At 50.1% G+C, this 15,649-nt stretch overlaps 1 protein-coding gene across 2 annotated transcripts in view; it reads left to right on the forward strand.

Moving 5' to 3' along the window:
* Positions 1-15,649, forward strand: part of UVRAG (UV radiation resistance associated) — a 97,083-nt gene that overhangs the window by 37,089 nt on the left and 44,345 nt on the right. For both annotated transcript variants that reach the window (XM_077341234.1, XM_077341235.1), the window contains one exon: positions 14,809-14,914. In XM_077341234.1, the coding sequence (XP_077197349.1) occupies positions 14,809-14,914 (106 nt within the window). The remainder of the gene's footprint in view (positions 1-14,808; positions 14,915-15,649) is intronic.

The following is a 15,649-nucleotide window of genomic DNA, read 5'->3' on the forward strand; positions in this document are numbered from 1 at the left end:
ATTGCCATTTGGCATCCAAAATCACACCTGGGGACCAAGCCCTGTGAGGAAACGCTGAGGGACCTAGTCCAAAGAGGAAATCTTGGACTGAAATGGCTTGTCCTCAACTCTCGTTGACTCCAAGGGACCAGTTCATCCTGAGTCCACGTAAAGCCTTGCCGGTCATACAGGAAGCCGGTGGCAAGTCAGGAATAAGTTTCGCGGAGACCCTCTGTGTCCACCCTCCTCTCGGCTTGTGTCTGAGTGCAGCATTGGTTATCGGTCACGATGCTCAAGGGACTGGACGAAGACACAGTGGGGTACAAAGTGGAAAAATCTGGAGGAGACACTGAGAGCGAAGGGAAATTCCAAAGCCGAAATGTCAGATTAATTGTGCCGTTCCGTAGGATTTGGGTGTGCAGCAGCGTCCCTCTTTCGGATCAAGTCTCCCGGCAGGCATAAAGTCGTCTTTGTTCAGGTTTCATATTTTCACGTTGAAGCCCGTTTTAATCGAGGTCCTTTTTAATATCACCGCTGGCTGTTTGCAGCTTGGGTATCCCATATCTCCGGCATTGCCAGAAAACACTCGCTCTTGTTTTTGAAATCCCCAGCGGCCGTTCCTTTTGTTTAAATAAACCCGGCGTAAACGAAGGTTGTTTTGGCCAACCTCACCTTCCCTTGTATTTATTTCTCTTGTGAGAAATCATTATAGGATGTGTGACTATTGTATTTAGTCTGCACGTTTGTGGCTCACGGCCCAGAATGGAGCACAGGCTGTCCATGGGGGTAAAAATAGAGAGAGAAAGAGAGAGGGAGGGAGGGAGGGAGGATGAGCATCCAGCCATTCAGAAAGGTCGGTCGTAGGTGCTCAGTCCACTGACTACAGCACATATCGGGAGAGCCTATCGGGAGAGGCGGGAAATAAATTAATAATAATAATAACTTTTAAAAAAATATCAGAAACGGGACAGGTCTGAATACAGAGAGCTCTGGGAAAGATTTTCTGGTTGGAAGCTCACCTGTCCTACGCCTTAACTGTTACAATTCAGGCCTGAAAATAACCTGCAAGCTCTCACTGCTTGGCAGGCAGAAGGTCCCAGGTTCAATCCCCAGGGTTTCCAGCTCAAAGGACCAGGTAGTAGATGATGGGAAGGATCTCTTCGGCATTCAAAAAGTCCCAGGCCCTGGCATCTCCGATAAAAGCAGCAGGCGTTGTGGGAGACCTCTCCCTGAGATCCTGGGAGAGCCATGGAGAGGGGCTGTGGCTCAGAGGCAGAGCCTCTGCTTGGCAGGCAGAAGGTCCCGGGTTCAATCCCCGGCAGCTCCCATTCAAAGGGTCAGATGGCAAGTGATGTGAGAGACCTCTGCCGGAGACCGTCGAGACCTGTGGAGTGGGGCTGTGGCTCAGTGGAAGAGCTTCTGCTTGGCATGGAGAAGGTCCCCGGTTCAATCCCTGGCATGCCCAGTTGAAAGGACTACTCTCTTGCTGTTTTCGACTGCTATAAACAGACAGACAAGCTACTCATCTCGATCTGTTAGCAGAGTATTGAGTAAGAAACTGAGGTCTCTGTTAAGCCCTGGGGTTTCCATTGTCTTTAAGTGTTTTAATAACTTGTACCTCAGCAGTTTCCTGTTCTAGTCTGTTCCCTTGCCATAAAACAGCTAATTTGAGGTCCCCCACTGGATTTTCTAGAGGTCTGCAAGGGCTTCCTACATGTTTTTCGGTTTTCTGATTCTTGATGTCAGATTTGCGTCCATTTATCCTTTGCTGTAGGGTTTGACCAGTTTGCCCTATGTCCAGGAAGTCCCTGTTAAACTTCCATGTAATTAGATTCGATTTACTGTAATACGTCTTCCATGTAATTGATATTAACAACTTTTTAGAATGTATTCCATTAATCATGGAATGTTGAGATTTTGCCCATTGGTATGAACATCCTGAATTTTTTACAAGGGAAAATGAAGATCGTTTTTTTTTGTACCCCACTTTTTATCATCCAGAGGAGTCTCGAAGCACCTTGCAATCGCCCGCCCTTCCTCTCCCCACAACAGACACCCTGTGAGGCACGTGGGGCTGAGAGAGCTCGGAGAGAACTGGGACTGTCCCAAGGTCGCCCAACTGGCTGCATGTGGAGGAGTGGGGAATCAAACCTGGTTCTTCAGATTGGAGCCCACTGATCTTAACCACCCTCCCAAGCGAGAGCTCTCTTGGTGGAATCTCTGCTACCTTTAAAAATATTCCAGGCCACGAAAACAGTGCATATTTCTCCACAGTGATACCTGTCAGTTTGAAAGGGTCAGAGGTTGGCTAGCTTCCAAACCCTCACAGTTTATCAGGGGAATTATTGCAATTTTGGGGGCGGAATCTGACCGCAAGCCCTTGACGCTTGGCGAATAGCAGCGCCTGCCCCTTAGCCGTAAGCATGAACTGGCGGTCGAACCAAATCAGACCCAATTATCCTGGGCAGTCACTGGAAGAGATTTGAAAGGTTGCTTACTTAAAGGGCAATCATCTCGTGGCGAGGGATGGAGGGGAATCGCCTTGCCAGTGTGCCGTGTGGATATTCGGCATCCCATCAACCTGTTTTCTCAAATTACTTTGCCTTCTCCAAATTCAGGCTTACGTCTGGAGATGGTTTGGACGAGCCATGCAGGAATTTGTCAGCTGTTGGAATCTGGGTTTGCACGGCAATTGCTCGCCGGTCATTCTCAATTCATCAGTGGGGATGTTCAGCGCCTCTTCCCAAGAAGTTGGCCATTCAAACCAGTTGGCTTCAGCCAGGAGGATGGGCAAGGAATTGATGTTAGCCACCCCCCATTCCTCTCCCTCCACACACACACACACACTGCTGGCTGTGTGGACCTATCTGGAGGAGGAGTCATGTCATGCAGAAGGTCTCGTGTTCAATCTCGGGCCATCTCCTGGCCAAAGGCCAGGCAGGAGGCGATGTGAAAGACCCTAGCCTGAGACCCTGGAGAGCCATGGGAAGGGGCCGTGTCAGTGGAAGCTTGGCACGCAGAAGGTCCTAGGTTCAGTCCCTGGCATCTCCTGTTAAAAGGACCAGGCAGGAGGGGATGGGAAGGACCTCAGCCTGAGATTCTGGAGAGCCACAGAGAGGGGCCCTGGCTCAGTGGAAGAGCCTTTGCTTGGCATGCAGAAGGTCCCTGGTTCAATCCCCAGCATCTCCAGTTAGAAGGACCAGGCAGGAGGGGATGAGAAAGACCTTGGCCTGAGACCCTGGCTCAGTGGCAGAGCATCTGCTTGGCCTACAAGCAGTCGTTCAGCAGTGGAATAGGCTGCCTAAGGAGGTGGTGAGCGCCCCCTCACTGGAAGTCTTCAAGCAAAGGTTGGATACACACTTTTCTTGGATGCTTTAGGATGCTTAGGGCTGATCCTGCGTTGAGCAGGGGGTTGGACTAGATGGCCTCTATGGCCCCTTCCAACTCTATGATTCTATGATTCTATACAGGTCCTTGAAATATAGCGTCTTCACGGGGTAAGCATAACACTATATTTATGGCATGCAGAAAAGCTCTTCTTCCTCCTCCTCCTCCTCCTCCTCCTCTTCCTCTTCTCCTCTTCTTGTCAGTGTATTGGTATCCTCTTGGTTTTCATTTCAGGAGAGTAGCAGTACTTGATGAGGGGAGCTTTGATTCTTGAAAGTCCCCCCCCCCCAAATCTCGTTGGTCTTTCAAGCGTTACTTGGACTTCAATCTAGCTGTTTCTGAGTGTCAGTCACAGTTCTCTCAGAGCTGTTTTCACAGAGCAGTTCTGTCAGAGCTCTCTCAGCCCCACCTCCCTCACAGGGTATCTCTTGTGGGGAGAGGAAGGGAAGGCGATTGTAAGATGCTTTGAGACTCCGGGCAGTGAAAAGCAGGATATAAAATCCAACTCTTCTTCTTAGTTGAACCGACCTATTAAAGCATTATAGCGTCATTCATAATAATAGGTGGTGGGAGACAGGGCGTGAATCCAGAGACCCTGGAAGCTAGCATGACGTGAAACTGGTCCAATAGCTGTTGGCTGACCCAAGGTCACGGAGAAAAGCGGGACGAAAACCTCCTCTGATAAACACAAAATCTGCATTGGCGAGAAGATACCCAGGCAGTCCTGGGCAAGGAGCTGTGTCATTCTTATGCAATCGCTTAATCGGCCAAGCCGCCTTTCCTGTGCTCCAGCGACATCTGGAAGAAGGATTCTTATTTTTAGCCTCGCCGTTGGAAAACGTCTTGGCGGGCGGTGCGGAATCACTGCCAAAACCCCGACAGGATGCGAGTGTTTAGCTCCGAGTCGGATGCGTTGCTTACAGAGCTGAGACGACAAGAAGATGACCAGCAGGCTGCAAAAGCCACGTCCGTCCGCAGGAATCTCGGTGTTCCCGGGGGGGCCGGCAGTCGGCGCCCACGTTGTGGATCCACACAAGCCGTCCCGGAGGAGTTTGAAGTCGTGGTTTCGGAGAAGCCCTTTGCGGCCTAAACTTTGGGTGGGAATGGGAATTATGGAATTATAGGCAGGCCATTTAGGATCAGCTTAAAGCAGGGGTAGTCAAACTGCGGCCCTCCAGATGTCTATGGACTACAATTCCCAGGAGCCCCTGCCAGCGAAAGCTGGCAGGGGCTCCTGGGAATTGTAGTCCATGGACATCTGGAGGGCCGCAGTTTGACTACCCCTGGCTTAAAGCATCCTTTCGGCTTTTTGGTACGGTTTTACCAAAGGTCACTGAAGCAGTCATTGCGAGCTGAAATCGGACACAACTTCGCAACTAACAATAACAAAGCAGCCTTGATGTGTATCTGTCCAGCTGTTACTTAAAGACTGCACCTCCTTGGGCAGCCAATTCCACTGCTCAATTACTCTGGCTATGACATTTTTATTTATTTATTTTTACATTTCTATACCGCTGCTCTCCAGCAGTCATAAAATACAATTGTTGTTGTTAGGTGCGAAGTCGTGTCTGACCCATCGCGACCCCGTGGACAATGATCCTCCAGGCCTTCCTGTCCTCTACCATTCCCCGGAGTCCATTTAAGCTCACACCGACTGCTTCAGTGACTCCATCCAGCCACCTCATTCTCTGTCGTCCCCTTCTTCTTTTGCCCTCGATCGCTCCCAGCATTAGGCTCTTCTCCAGGGAGTCCTTCCTTCTTATCAGGTGGCCAAAGTATTTGAGTTTCATCATCAAATACAATAAAGCCCCCTAAAAACACCCCATACATTATGATTAATCAGATGGCAATCTATTTCTCTAGGAGGTCTGATGTCCCTTCAGCCTATGGGTCAAGTTCTCTTTGACTGGGAGCAAGGGACCAGATCTAATCAAACATTTCCTGCCCTGATATCTGCCTGGTGCTATTCTGCACGTAGTTTATAGGTGGTGGGAGGGAAGAAGAGGAGGGCGAAGGGTGTGGTTAGGGATGTCACCAGCTGACATCACTTCTGGGTCTCCATGAAGTCTAAAAAATTATTTTAGGGGCTCCTCCATGGTCAAAAGGTTGAAAAAGTGCGCTCTAACGCAGGGGTAGTCAACCTGTGGTCCTCCAGATGTCCATGGACTACAATTCCCATGAGTCCCTGCCAGCAAACGAGTTTGCTGGCAGGGGCTCATGGCAATTGTAGTCCATGGACATCTGGAGGACCACAGGTTGATTACCTCTGCTCTAAGGTGTTACCAGACATGTATCTAGCTGTGCATTGTACACATGTTTCGTACGCGTAGCTTGGTGAAGTGGCTTTGACAGCAGTGTGGCTTTAATGCCCGTAATTATTAGTTTTTAACTTGTGGCTTGAAGGCCATGGAGTGACGACGTTCTGTCCTTAGTGGGCAGTCGTGGGTTAAAGGTTAAAAACCGCTGAGTTTCCTTCTTTGGTCACGAGGCAGGAGATTATATCTAAGTATCCCTTGGTGCTTTGGATTATGTTCCCCGCATATCTCATGGTAGCAGACCTTGTTAGCTGCAAGTTGAAATAGTATAGGGTTTTCGCGTCGTCGTTTTTTTTTTTTTTCCTTCTCTTTCTTTCTTTCCCCCTTTTCCTCGAGCCAGGAGTGGAACTTTTAATCTGGAAGCAAATGCATATCAGGAAGTCTTGGCCTCAAATCCTTCGCGGAGTTTGGTATTTATAGGTAAGCCGAGAATAACGCGATCGTGATTGACAGCCAAATGTAAGGCAGGCTGACTGCAGGCGTGCCGTGGCGGACCAGTCGGGGCCCTTTAAATCTTATTAGGGGCGAAAGTGTGTCATAGAATCACAGAATCATAGAGTTGGAAGGGGTCATACAGGCCATCTAGTCCAACCCCCTGCTCAGTGCAGGATCAGCCTCCAGCATCCAGAAGAAGGATCTGTCCAGCCGCTGCTTGAAGACCACCAGTGAGAGGGAGCTCCCTACCCCTTCCACTGCTGAACTAGACTCCTAGAAGCCTAGAGTGGGAAGGGGCCATGCAGGCCATCTAGTCGCACCCCCTGCTCAGTGCAGGATCAGCCTCCAGCATCCAGAAGAAGGATCTGTCCAGCCGCTGCTTGAAGACCACCAGTGAGAGGGAGCTCCCTACCCCTTCCACTGCTGAACTAGACTCCTAGAAGCCTAGAGTGGGAAGGGGCCATGCAGGCCATCTAGTCCCACCCCCTGCTCAGTGCAGGATCAGCCTAAAGCATCCAGGAGTAGGATCTGTCCAGCCGCTGCTTGAAGACCACCAGTGAGAGGGAGCTCCCCACCTCCTGAGGCAGCCCATTCCACGGCTGAACTAGACCCCTAGAATCCTAGAGTGGGAAGGGGCCATGCAGGCCATCTAGTCCCACCCCCTGCTCAACGCAGGATCAGCCCTAAGCATCCTAAAGCATCCAAGAAAAGTGTGCATCCAACCTTTGCTTGAAGACTGCCAGTGTCAAGTGGCTGGATGAGGCTGTCAGAATGGCATGTAGGTAATTCCCAGGGAAATCAGCAGAGCCCTCTGCCCTGGACTGCCCAGACTTGCCTGACCACATCAGATCTCTGCAGGGCTGGTATTCGGATGAGGCAGGCGATGGCAGCCCCCATTCCCGTTGGCTTCAACAAGCTAGCTTGTCTCTATCTGTGCTACTTGACGGGGCATGTGGTGGGCCCTTAGAGACCAGGCCTTTCATCTCGGAAGCTAAGCAAGGTCAGCCCTGAGCGTTTGATGTTGTCTTTCTCCTTGAGTGAAAATTTGTATTTATTGAGAAAACACACTACATGATACTAAGTGTAGAAGAAGGAAAGATACTAAATACCACATTTAGAGAAACTATAAATGTTAAGCTGGCATTATACAATATATAGAATCATCATAATATCGTAGAACCATGAAAGTGGGAAGGGCCATCCAGGCCATCTAGTCCAGCCCCTGCTTGAAGACGGCCAGTGAGGGGGAGCTCCCCACCTCCTTAGGCAGCCCATTCCATGGCTGAACTAGACTCCTAGAATCCTAGAGTGGGAAGGGGCCATAGAGGCCATCTAGTCCCACCCCCTGCTCAGTGCATGATCAGCCTCCAGCATCCAGGAGAAGGATCCGTCCAGCCACTGCTTGAAGACTGCCAGTCAGGGGGAGCTCCCCACCTCCTTAGGCAGCCCATTCCATGGCTGAACTAGACTCCTAGAGTGGGAAGGGGCCAGGAAGGCCATTAGTCCCACCCCCTGCTCAGTGCAGGATCAGCCTCAAGCATCCAGGAGAAGGATCTGTCCAGCTGCTGCTTGAAGACGGCCAGTGAGGGGGAGCTCCCCACCTCCTTAGGCAGCCCACTCCATGGCTGAACTAGACTCACAGAATCCTAGAGTGGGAAGGGGCCATGCAGGCCATCTTGTCCCACCCCCTGCTCAGTGCAGGATCAGCCTCAAGCATCCAGGAGAAGGATCTGTCCAGCTGCTGCTTGAAGACGGCCAGTGAGGGGGAGCTCCCCACCTTCTCAGGCAGCCCCTTCCACTGTTGAACTGGTCTGTGAACCCCCCCTCATATTTAGCTGATATTGTTCTAAAAGGTAAAGGTATCTCCTGTGCAAGCACCAGGACATGTCTGACCCTTGGGGTGACGCCCTCTAGCGTTTTCATGACAAACTCAATACGGGGTGGTTTGCCAGTGCTTTCCCCAGTCATTACCATTTACCCCACAGCAAGCTGGGTACTCATTTTACCGACCTCAGAAGGATGGAAGGAAGGCTGAGTCTACCTTGAGCCGGCTGTTGGGATCGAACTCCCAGCCTCAAGCGCAGAGCTTTAGACTGCATGTCTGCTGCCTTACCACTCTGCGCCACAAGAGGCTCTTGATATTGTTCTACACATAGCTTAAACCCGTTCCTGCAGGTCCTCTCCTCTGATGCTGACAGGAGCTGCTCCCTGGCCTCTTCCAATGACCACCTTTCACATACTTCAAGAGAGCCATCCTGTCCCCCCTCAGCCTCCTCCTCAGTACTACCGCAGAGTACCTATTATATCTACCACCAGGTTTACATGTTTCCATCGCTTCTGTAAACCTCATATAAATTATTTATGTCCATCTCATTGTATCAGTCATCTGTCAATGTAACGTAATATTGGACTCCCGTTTTCTTTAAAATCTGGTATTGATCTATTGTGCTTCAAATATGTAAATTTTGCCATTGATCCCTATTTGGTCAATTTAAACCATCTGCAAGATCTGCTAAGGATTCTTTTTTCCATCTTGATGCATGTAAGATCCTGGCAGCTGTTAATCCTATTTAGCAAGCTCACTGTACATTTTAATGCTGTTAATGCTGTACATTTTGGATCCATTGCAAATCTGGTTTTCAATATTGCATTTCATCATGTTCTTTGCTGTCTGACAAAATCACAAATAGGTGAAGCTATCTTGTACTGAATTACTTGCAGGGCTCTTCTTATGTTTTAATGAAGTCCTAGACTTCTGTGACCTTTTGCTGGATGTCAAAAGGACCTGGTTGGCCACTGGGGGAGACAGGACACTGGGCTAGATGGATCTCTGGTCTGACCCAGCAGGGCTCTTCTGAGGGTCTTCTCAGGGGAAGGCCTCGGCCTCTCTGCCCTGTGGCTGGCCCTGCAGAGGAACTGGCTGGCCCCTGGGTGAGACGGGAGGCTGGACTGGAGGGACCCTTCCTGGCCTGACCCAGCAGGGCTCTTCTGAGGGTCTTCTCAGGGGAAGGCCTCGGCCTCTCTGCCCTGTGGCTGGCCCTGCAGAGGAATTGGCTGGCCCCTGGGTGAGACGGGAGGCTGGACTGGAGGGACCCTCCCTGGTCTGACCCAGCAGGGCTCTTCTGAGGGTCTTGTCAGGGGAAGGCCTCGGCCTCTCTGCCCTGTGGCTGGCCCTGCAGAGGAACTGGCTGGCCCCTGGGTGAGACGGGAGGCTGGACTGGAGGGACCCTCCGCGGCCTGACCCAGCAGGGCTCTTCTGAGGGTCTTCTCAGGGGAAGGCCTCGGCCTCTCTGCCCTGTGGCTGGCCCTGCAGAGGAACTGGCTGGCCCCTGGGTGAGACGGGAGGCTGGACTGGAGGGACCCTCCCTGGTCTGACCCAGCAGGGCTCTTCTGAGGGTCTTGTCAGGGGAAGGCCTCGGCCTCTCTGCCCTGTGGCTGGCCCTGCAGAGGAACTGGCTGGCCCCTGGGTGAGACGGGAGGCTGGACTGGAGGGACCCTCCCTGGTCTGACCCAGCAGGGCTCTTCTGAAGGTCTTCTCAGGGGAAGGCCTCGGCCTCTCTGCCCTGTGGCTGGCCCTGCAGAGGAACTGGCTGGCCCCTGGGTGAGACGGGAGGCTGGACTGGATGGACCCTCCCTGGTCTGACCCAGCAGGGCTCTCCTGAGGGTCTTCTCAGGGGAAGGCCTCGGCCTCTCTGCCCTGTGGCTGGCCCTGCAGAGGAACTGGCTGGCCCCTGGGTGAGACGGGAGGCTGGACTGGAGGGACCCTCCCTGGTCTGACCCAGCAGGGCTCTTCTGAGGGTCTTCTCAGGGGAAGGCCTCGGCCTCTCTGCCCTGTGGCTGGCCCTGCAGAGGAACTGGCTGGCCCCTGGGTGAGACGGGAGGCTGGACTGGATGGACCCTCCCTGGCCTCTCTGCCCTGCTATTGGTCCTCCAGAGTGGTTGGTCACTGTGTTTTTTCTTGCTTTGCCAAGAGTTGGATGCAAAATAAACAATAATCTTGGACCTATATTGTATTGTATTGTATTGAAATTGCTTATTAGCCTTGAGTGTGTATTGTTGATTGTTCGCAGAAAACTTCGTTCTTTGGAAACCTGTGTTTTGTTTGCTCATACTCTTTTCTTGTGCTCCTCTTGCTTGTGGCCCCTGTGTGAGGCAGGATGCTGGCCTAGAAGGACTCTCCCTGGTCTGACCCAGCAGAGCTCTTCTGAGGGTCTTCTGACATAACACCAACTGGCCCAGGAACGGGAGAAGAAGCCAGGCAGGCCAGAGAGTGCCTAGCAGCAGCTACTGGGGGAACAGCTTGAGGTACCAGGTGGACCAAGCTGCCACTATTTGTAGCATCAGGAATCGGCCTACCAAAATCACCACCGCTGTGCTTCAAGGCAGGAGCTCAAGCCTGAAAGATTTCGGTTCAGCTTTCAGCTCTGCATCACCGTGGCCGAACTGCAAGCCCCTGTCAGCTCCCCAGATGTAAAATGGGAGTGATTCTGACTCGCCTCCCAGGTTGCCAAGGATGAATGAAAGGCGGTTTCCGAAGGGCTTTCCGCAGCTCCAGAGCCGTTCTAAGTGATGGATCACGGCCAGCGCCCATGGATCAAGCAAATGAGCTGTGCTAGCCGGAAAACCCAAAAGCGACCCAGCGGGATCGCCAGCTTTGGACCGACTCCGGGAGAAAAATGCCTTGTCACTCCAGAATGTGGCACCGGTGTCTGTAATTCGAAGACTTCCCGAAACTGCTGCACTCTCAGAGTTATTTTTTTTTAATCCCATTTCCGTAACCACCAAAATGGGTGGAGGAAGCAGAGAGATGCCCAACATGTCTTACATAGCTGTTGAACCCTTCTCAGTCTTCTGACCCCCATCTCCCACTAGATTTCAGCGTTCCACAGGGTCTGTAAGATGGAGCTCTTCCGCCAGGTCTGTGGTTGAGGCCAGGGCAGGGGTAGACTGCCCCCCCCCCCCCCCAAGGAAGATCTGCCACCAATCCTGGAACATCTTTGATGGTGGCCAACTAAGGCATGTTCAATCCCTCCCTTGGTAGGCGTACCGGTATGGAATGGGTTTATTTTAACGCCATATTTGTGTTGTCCCTGAAAGTCCGAGCGGTTTCTCAGTGGAACAGGGTTTCTCGGGAGGTGGTGGGTTCTCCATCTTTGGAGATTTTTAAACAGAGGCTGGAGAGCCATCTGACGGAGAGGCTGATTCTGGGAAGGCTCAAGGGGGTGGCAGGTGACAGTGGATAAGTGAGAGGGTGGTGAGTGTCCTGCACAGTGCAGGGGGTTGGACTAGATGACCCATGAGGTCCCTTCCAACTCTATGATTCAGTATAATAATTATAATTTTGGTCCTAGTCCCCACCTGGTGAAACGAGCTCCTGGACAAACTGAGGGCCCTTTCTGAGCTCTCCGGGTTTGCAGGGCCTGTAAGATAGTGCTCTTCCGTCAGGCTTTTGGTTGAGGCCGGGCCAAATTCCGGGTTAATAGGAGCGGATCACCCCCCCCCCCCAAAGGGGGTCTATCATTGCCCCTGATGTACATCTACTGAGACACACAGCTGGAAATAGATGAGTCAAGGAATTAGGGTCTATATAAATTAGTTATTGCGGCCATCTGTGTTATACATTTGTGTGTGTTTGTATTTGTATTGATTGCCTATTTATTTATTTATTTATTTATCATACTTCTATACCGCCCTCCCTATAGGCTTATGGGGTTTTATTGATATTTTATGCCTGTAAGCCACCAAGAGCCCGCTGGTCTGAGAGTGGTGGTATAATATAAAACTAATACATTAATAATAATAATAATAATTTAAACAACAACTGCAGACCAAATCGCTCTTTCTCTTGCCAAGAACAGGATGTTCTGTGGCTCCGTGGCAGGGCCTGTTTTTCTTCTTCACCTTGGATCTGTAACTTGGCAAAAAGTGCTCCCATCCCCTTTTCTTTCTTGTATTAAACCCCTACGGATCAGCCTCTGTTGTCAGGATCTTTCAGGTCTCCCGCCTCCTGCCATGATCATTTGGCACTGACCTATCAGTGTCCCTTGTCATTCTGTGTATCGCCACCTGCACTTGAGGAATGGGTCTGAGACCATAATTGTTTTTACGTTCGCCTAGTCTGATTTTTCCCTTGGGAGGAGGGAACTATGAGTGAGGGGGACTTGGGCAATGTCAGTGAGGCCGGCCTCGAGTCAGCCTGGCAAGAATAATGTCATAGGCACGGGCCTAGTTCGTGTGCATTTCCTAGGAATGGGGGAATCATAGAATGACAGAATCATAGAATCATAAGAGTTGGAAGGGGCCATAGAGGCCATCTAGTCCAACCCCCTGCTCAACGCAGGATCAGCCCAAAGCATCCTAAAGCATCCAAGAAAAGTGTGTATCCAGCCTTTGCTTGAAGAAATTCATCTGTTTTCAGTTATGGGTGGGGTTTCTGGCGTTATATTGATCAGTGTGTTACCTGTCGAATCAGTTTCAGCAAAAGTAATCATGGCTTATCTCAGTGTTGCTCAGTAACCTGCTTTAGCTGTTAATGCTAAGTGTATTCCTTGAGAAAGTCAACGGGGTCTGACATCAGGCATTGTTGCTACCCAGTGGGTGATGTTAGGCCTTTAATTATGGCTATGCATCATTCGGATATGACGCTTTCTTTGTCACAAGAGCGCTTACGTACCAACTGTCTTTGGTAGCTGTTTTTTTTTGGCAGGGCGGTAAACTTCTCTTCAAGGGTCTCTTTTTAAAGTATTCGCTTCTGGGAAAATCCTCCTTGGAACCTCATTAAATCCTCACTTAAAAGAAAATCTTTTCCTAATTGCGGAAGAATTTCTTGTCTAAATATGTCATGTCTGATTCAATAAAAGTATGCCGAAGTGTACCCGTGTTTGCAACTCTGCTTGAGACGGATCAGCTTTTCACAGGCGTTTTTCATTCCGTCCGCCTTTCCCCCACCTGAACTGGATATCGTCCGCTTTGGATGCTTCCTTGAGAAGCATAAAGGTCAGCAAGCTTGCGGTCTGAGACGGAATTTTTGGAGCAACCAGAACGTGATCTTCGGGTGCCAGCGAGGGAGAGATTGTGAAGCTCTCCGGTTTGAAATTTGCAGGAGGGCTCAGAATCCGTGGAGCTGCGGAGCTGTCTCTGAGACAGGCAGGCGTGAACCCTGTTACGATGCTGAACATTTTGATCAGGATCAGATGGAGATTTTACACACTGAGAAAGACTCCAAACCGAGCTAGCTTTGCTCTGCGGTTCATCATGTTTGGATCTGGGAGGGGGGAGTCTTCTGTATTCCCACCCCAGCTACAGACAACAGAGGGGACTGGTTAAGTGAGCAGCATGCTTTTTTTTTTAAATAATTTTATTATTTGTTATTATATAAAGCATTTACAGAAAGGTAAAAGAGAAAAAAAGCGACCAGCTGATAAGTAATTATTTCATTGTCTATACATCGTCTATACACGTATACCATACTTAGTGTAGTCTAATATTATCTCAAGAAATAGTCAGTTCCCATTGCATATTGTTCCTAACCTAACAGTTACTGCTGTCTTTCTTAAGAAAGTCCAGATAATCACTCCACTGTTCATCATATTCTTCCGGTGGTTTCTTCTTAACCATGTTAGTGAGTCTTGCCATTTTTGCCAAGTCCGCTAGTTTGTCTAGCCATGTAGAAATAGCTGGGGTCTCAGTCGCCTTCCAGTGCTTCGCCCACACCAACCGTGCCGCCGTAGTTGCATGGAAGAAGAGGATTCTAGAAGAATTTGATAAAGCACTTGGATGAAAACTTAGCAACATAGATTCAGGCTTCATTGGGTATCACATTTTAAATATTTCCTGTAACACCATATGTATTTTAGCCCAATACTTTTTTGCTTTCTCACAATTCCACCACACGTGATAAAAGGAACCTATTGCTTTAAGTGAGCAGCATGCTTGTGGGGAGGGGGGACGGGGAGATCCTAACACCAGTCATGATAATTGCACAATACTGACAATGTTGTTACTAGCAGAATAGCAATAGTCACAGTCAAGTCTGTGACAAATTTTTCTTGTACATTGGGAAGTGTGTCACGTACAATGCTCACTGCCCTGCACTGATATCAGTATACAAATTTGATAAATAATTATCTGTTACACATAATATATTTCTGGTAAGGACTTGGAGGTGGAGCATGTTGCGTGACTTAAGTGCCACTCAGCGCTTAACGCCCACTCAGGGCAGCTGTCCCGCCCCTGAGTACCTCCTCCTCCACCCAGCGGCTAGCCAATCGCTCAGCAGGGTTTACCTCTATTTGCCTCATTCCAGCTTGGTGTAGTGGTTAAGAGAGGCAGCTTCCATTCTGGCTAGTAGGGTTTGATTCCCTGCTCCCCCACATGCAGACAGCTGGGTGACCTTGGGCCAGTCACAGCCCTGATAATGCTGTTCTTCCAGAGCAGTAACATCAAGGATCTCTCAGCCCCACCTGCCTCTCAGGGTGTCTGTTGCAGGGAAAGGAATGGAAGGCAACTCTAAGCCGCTTTGAGACTCCTCCAGGTGGTGAAAAGCAGGATACAAAGCCCAACTCTTCTTCTTCTTCATTACATTTTGCTGTTTTAGTGGAGGCAGCATACGAGTTTTTTGGAATGCACAGATGTTCGGCTTCACAGGTTTGTCTGTGAAATGTGTTTAACGTTGTCCTGTGTTTATTTGCAGGCTTCACCGGGCCCAATGTGCAATTAAACAGACTCAGGTAACCGTTCAGAAAATAGGAAGAGAGATCGAAGAGAAGCTGAGGCTGACGTCGACGAGCAATGAACTGGTAGGCTTGCGAAACTTTTCCATTCCTCTTGCTAAGTATATTCTTATAACTGAAGATTATTTCTTGGAGGGGCTGTGGCTCAGTTGTAGAGCACTAGCTTTGCATGCAGAAGGTTACTGGTTCGATCCCCAGCCTCTACTGTTAAAAGTACCAGACAGGAGGTGATGGGAAAGACCTCTGCCTGAGACCCTGGAGAGCCATCGGAGGGTCCCTGGCTCAGTGGCAGAGCCTCTGCCTGGCATGCAGAAGGTCCCAGGTTCTATCCCCAGTATCTCCAGGTCTGCCTAAATTTACCGAATCAGCATTTCTGTCCGATGGCTGTCTAGCCCCTGCTTTAAAACTTCCAAAGAAGGAGAACCCACCACCTCTCGAGGAAGTCTGTTCCACTGGGAAACCACTCTAATTGCCAGGAGATTTGTGCGGGACTTTGGACTTTGCCCTCCACGAATAGCAGTGATGGTATCGTGCTTTGGAAGCGACAAAATACCCAGTTGGGCAGTGATTCTCAGTCTTCCTAATGCCACGGCCCTTTAATCCAGTTCCTCCTGTTGTGGTGACCCCCAACCATAAAATTAGGCAAGGGTTCTTTCACAGAAATTAAACGAAAACTGACCCATGGCATAAAGATCCATTGTTCAGGATTGGATATAAATTGTTTTTTTCCCCGGGGTTTCTCAATTCAGTTCTGCCTCTTATCCCACCATGCCGATCTCACTCATTTCCGCTGCTCCAGAC

This window comes from Paroedura picta, chromosome 6 (genome assembly GCF_049243985.1).
Source record: "Paroedura picta isolate Pp20150507F chromosome 6, Ppicta_v3.0, whole genome shotgun sequence".
Lineage (NCBI taxonomy): Eukaryota > Metazoa > Chordata > Lepidosauria > Squamata > Gekkonidae > Paroedura > Paroedura picta.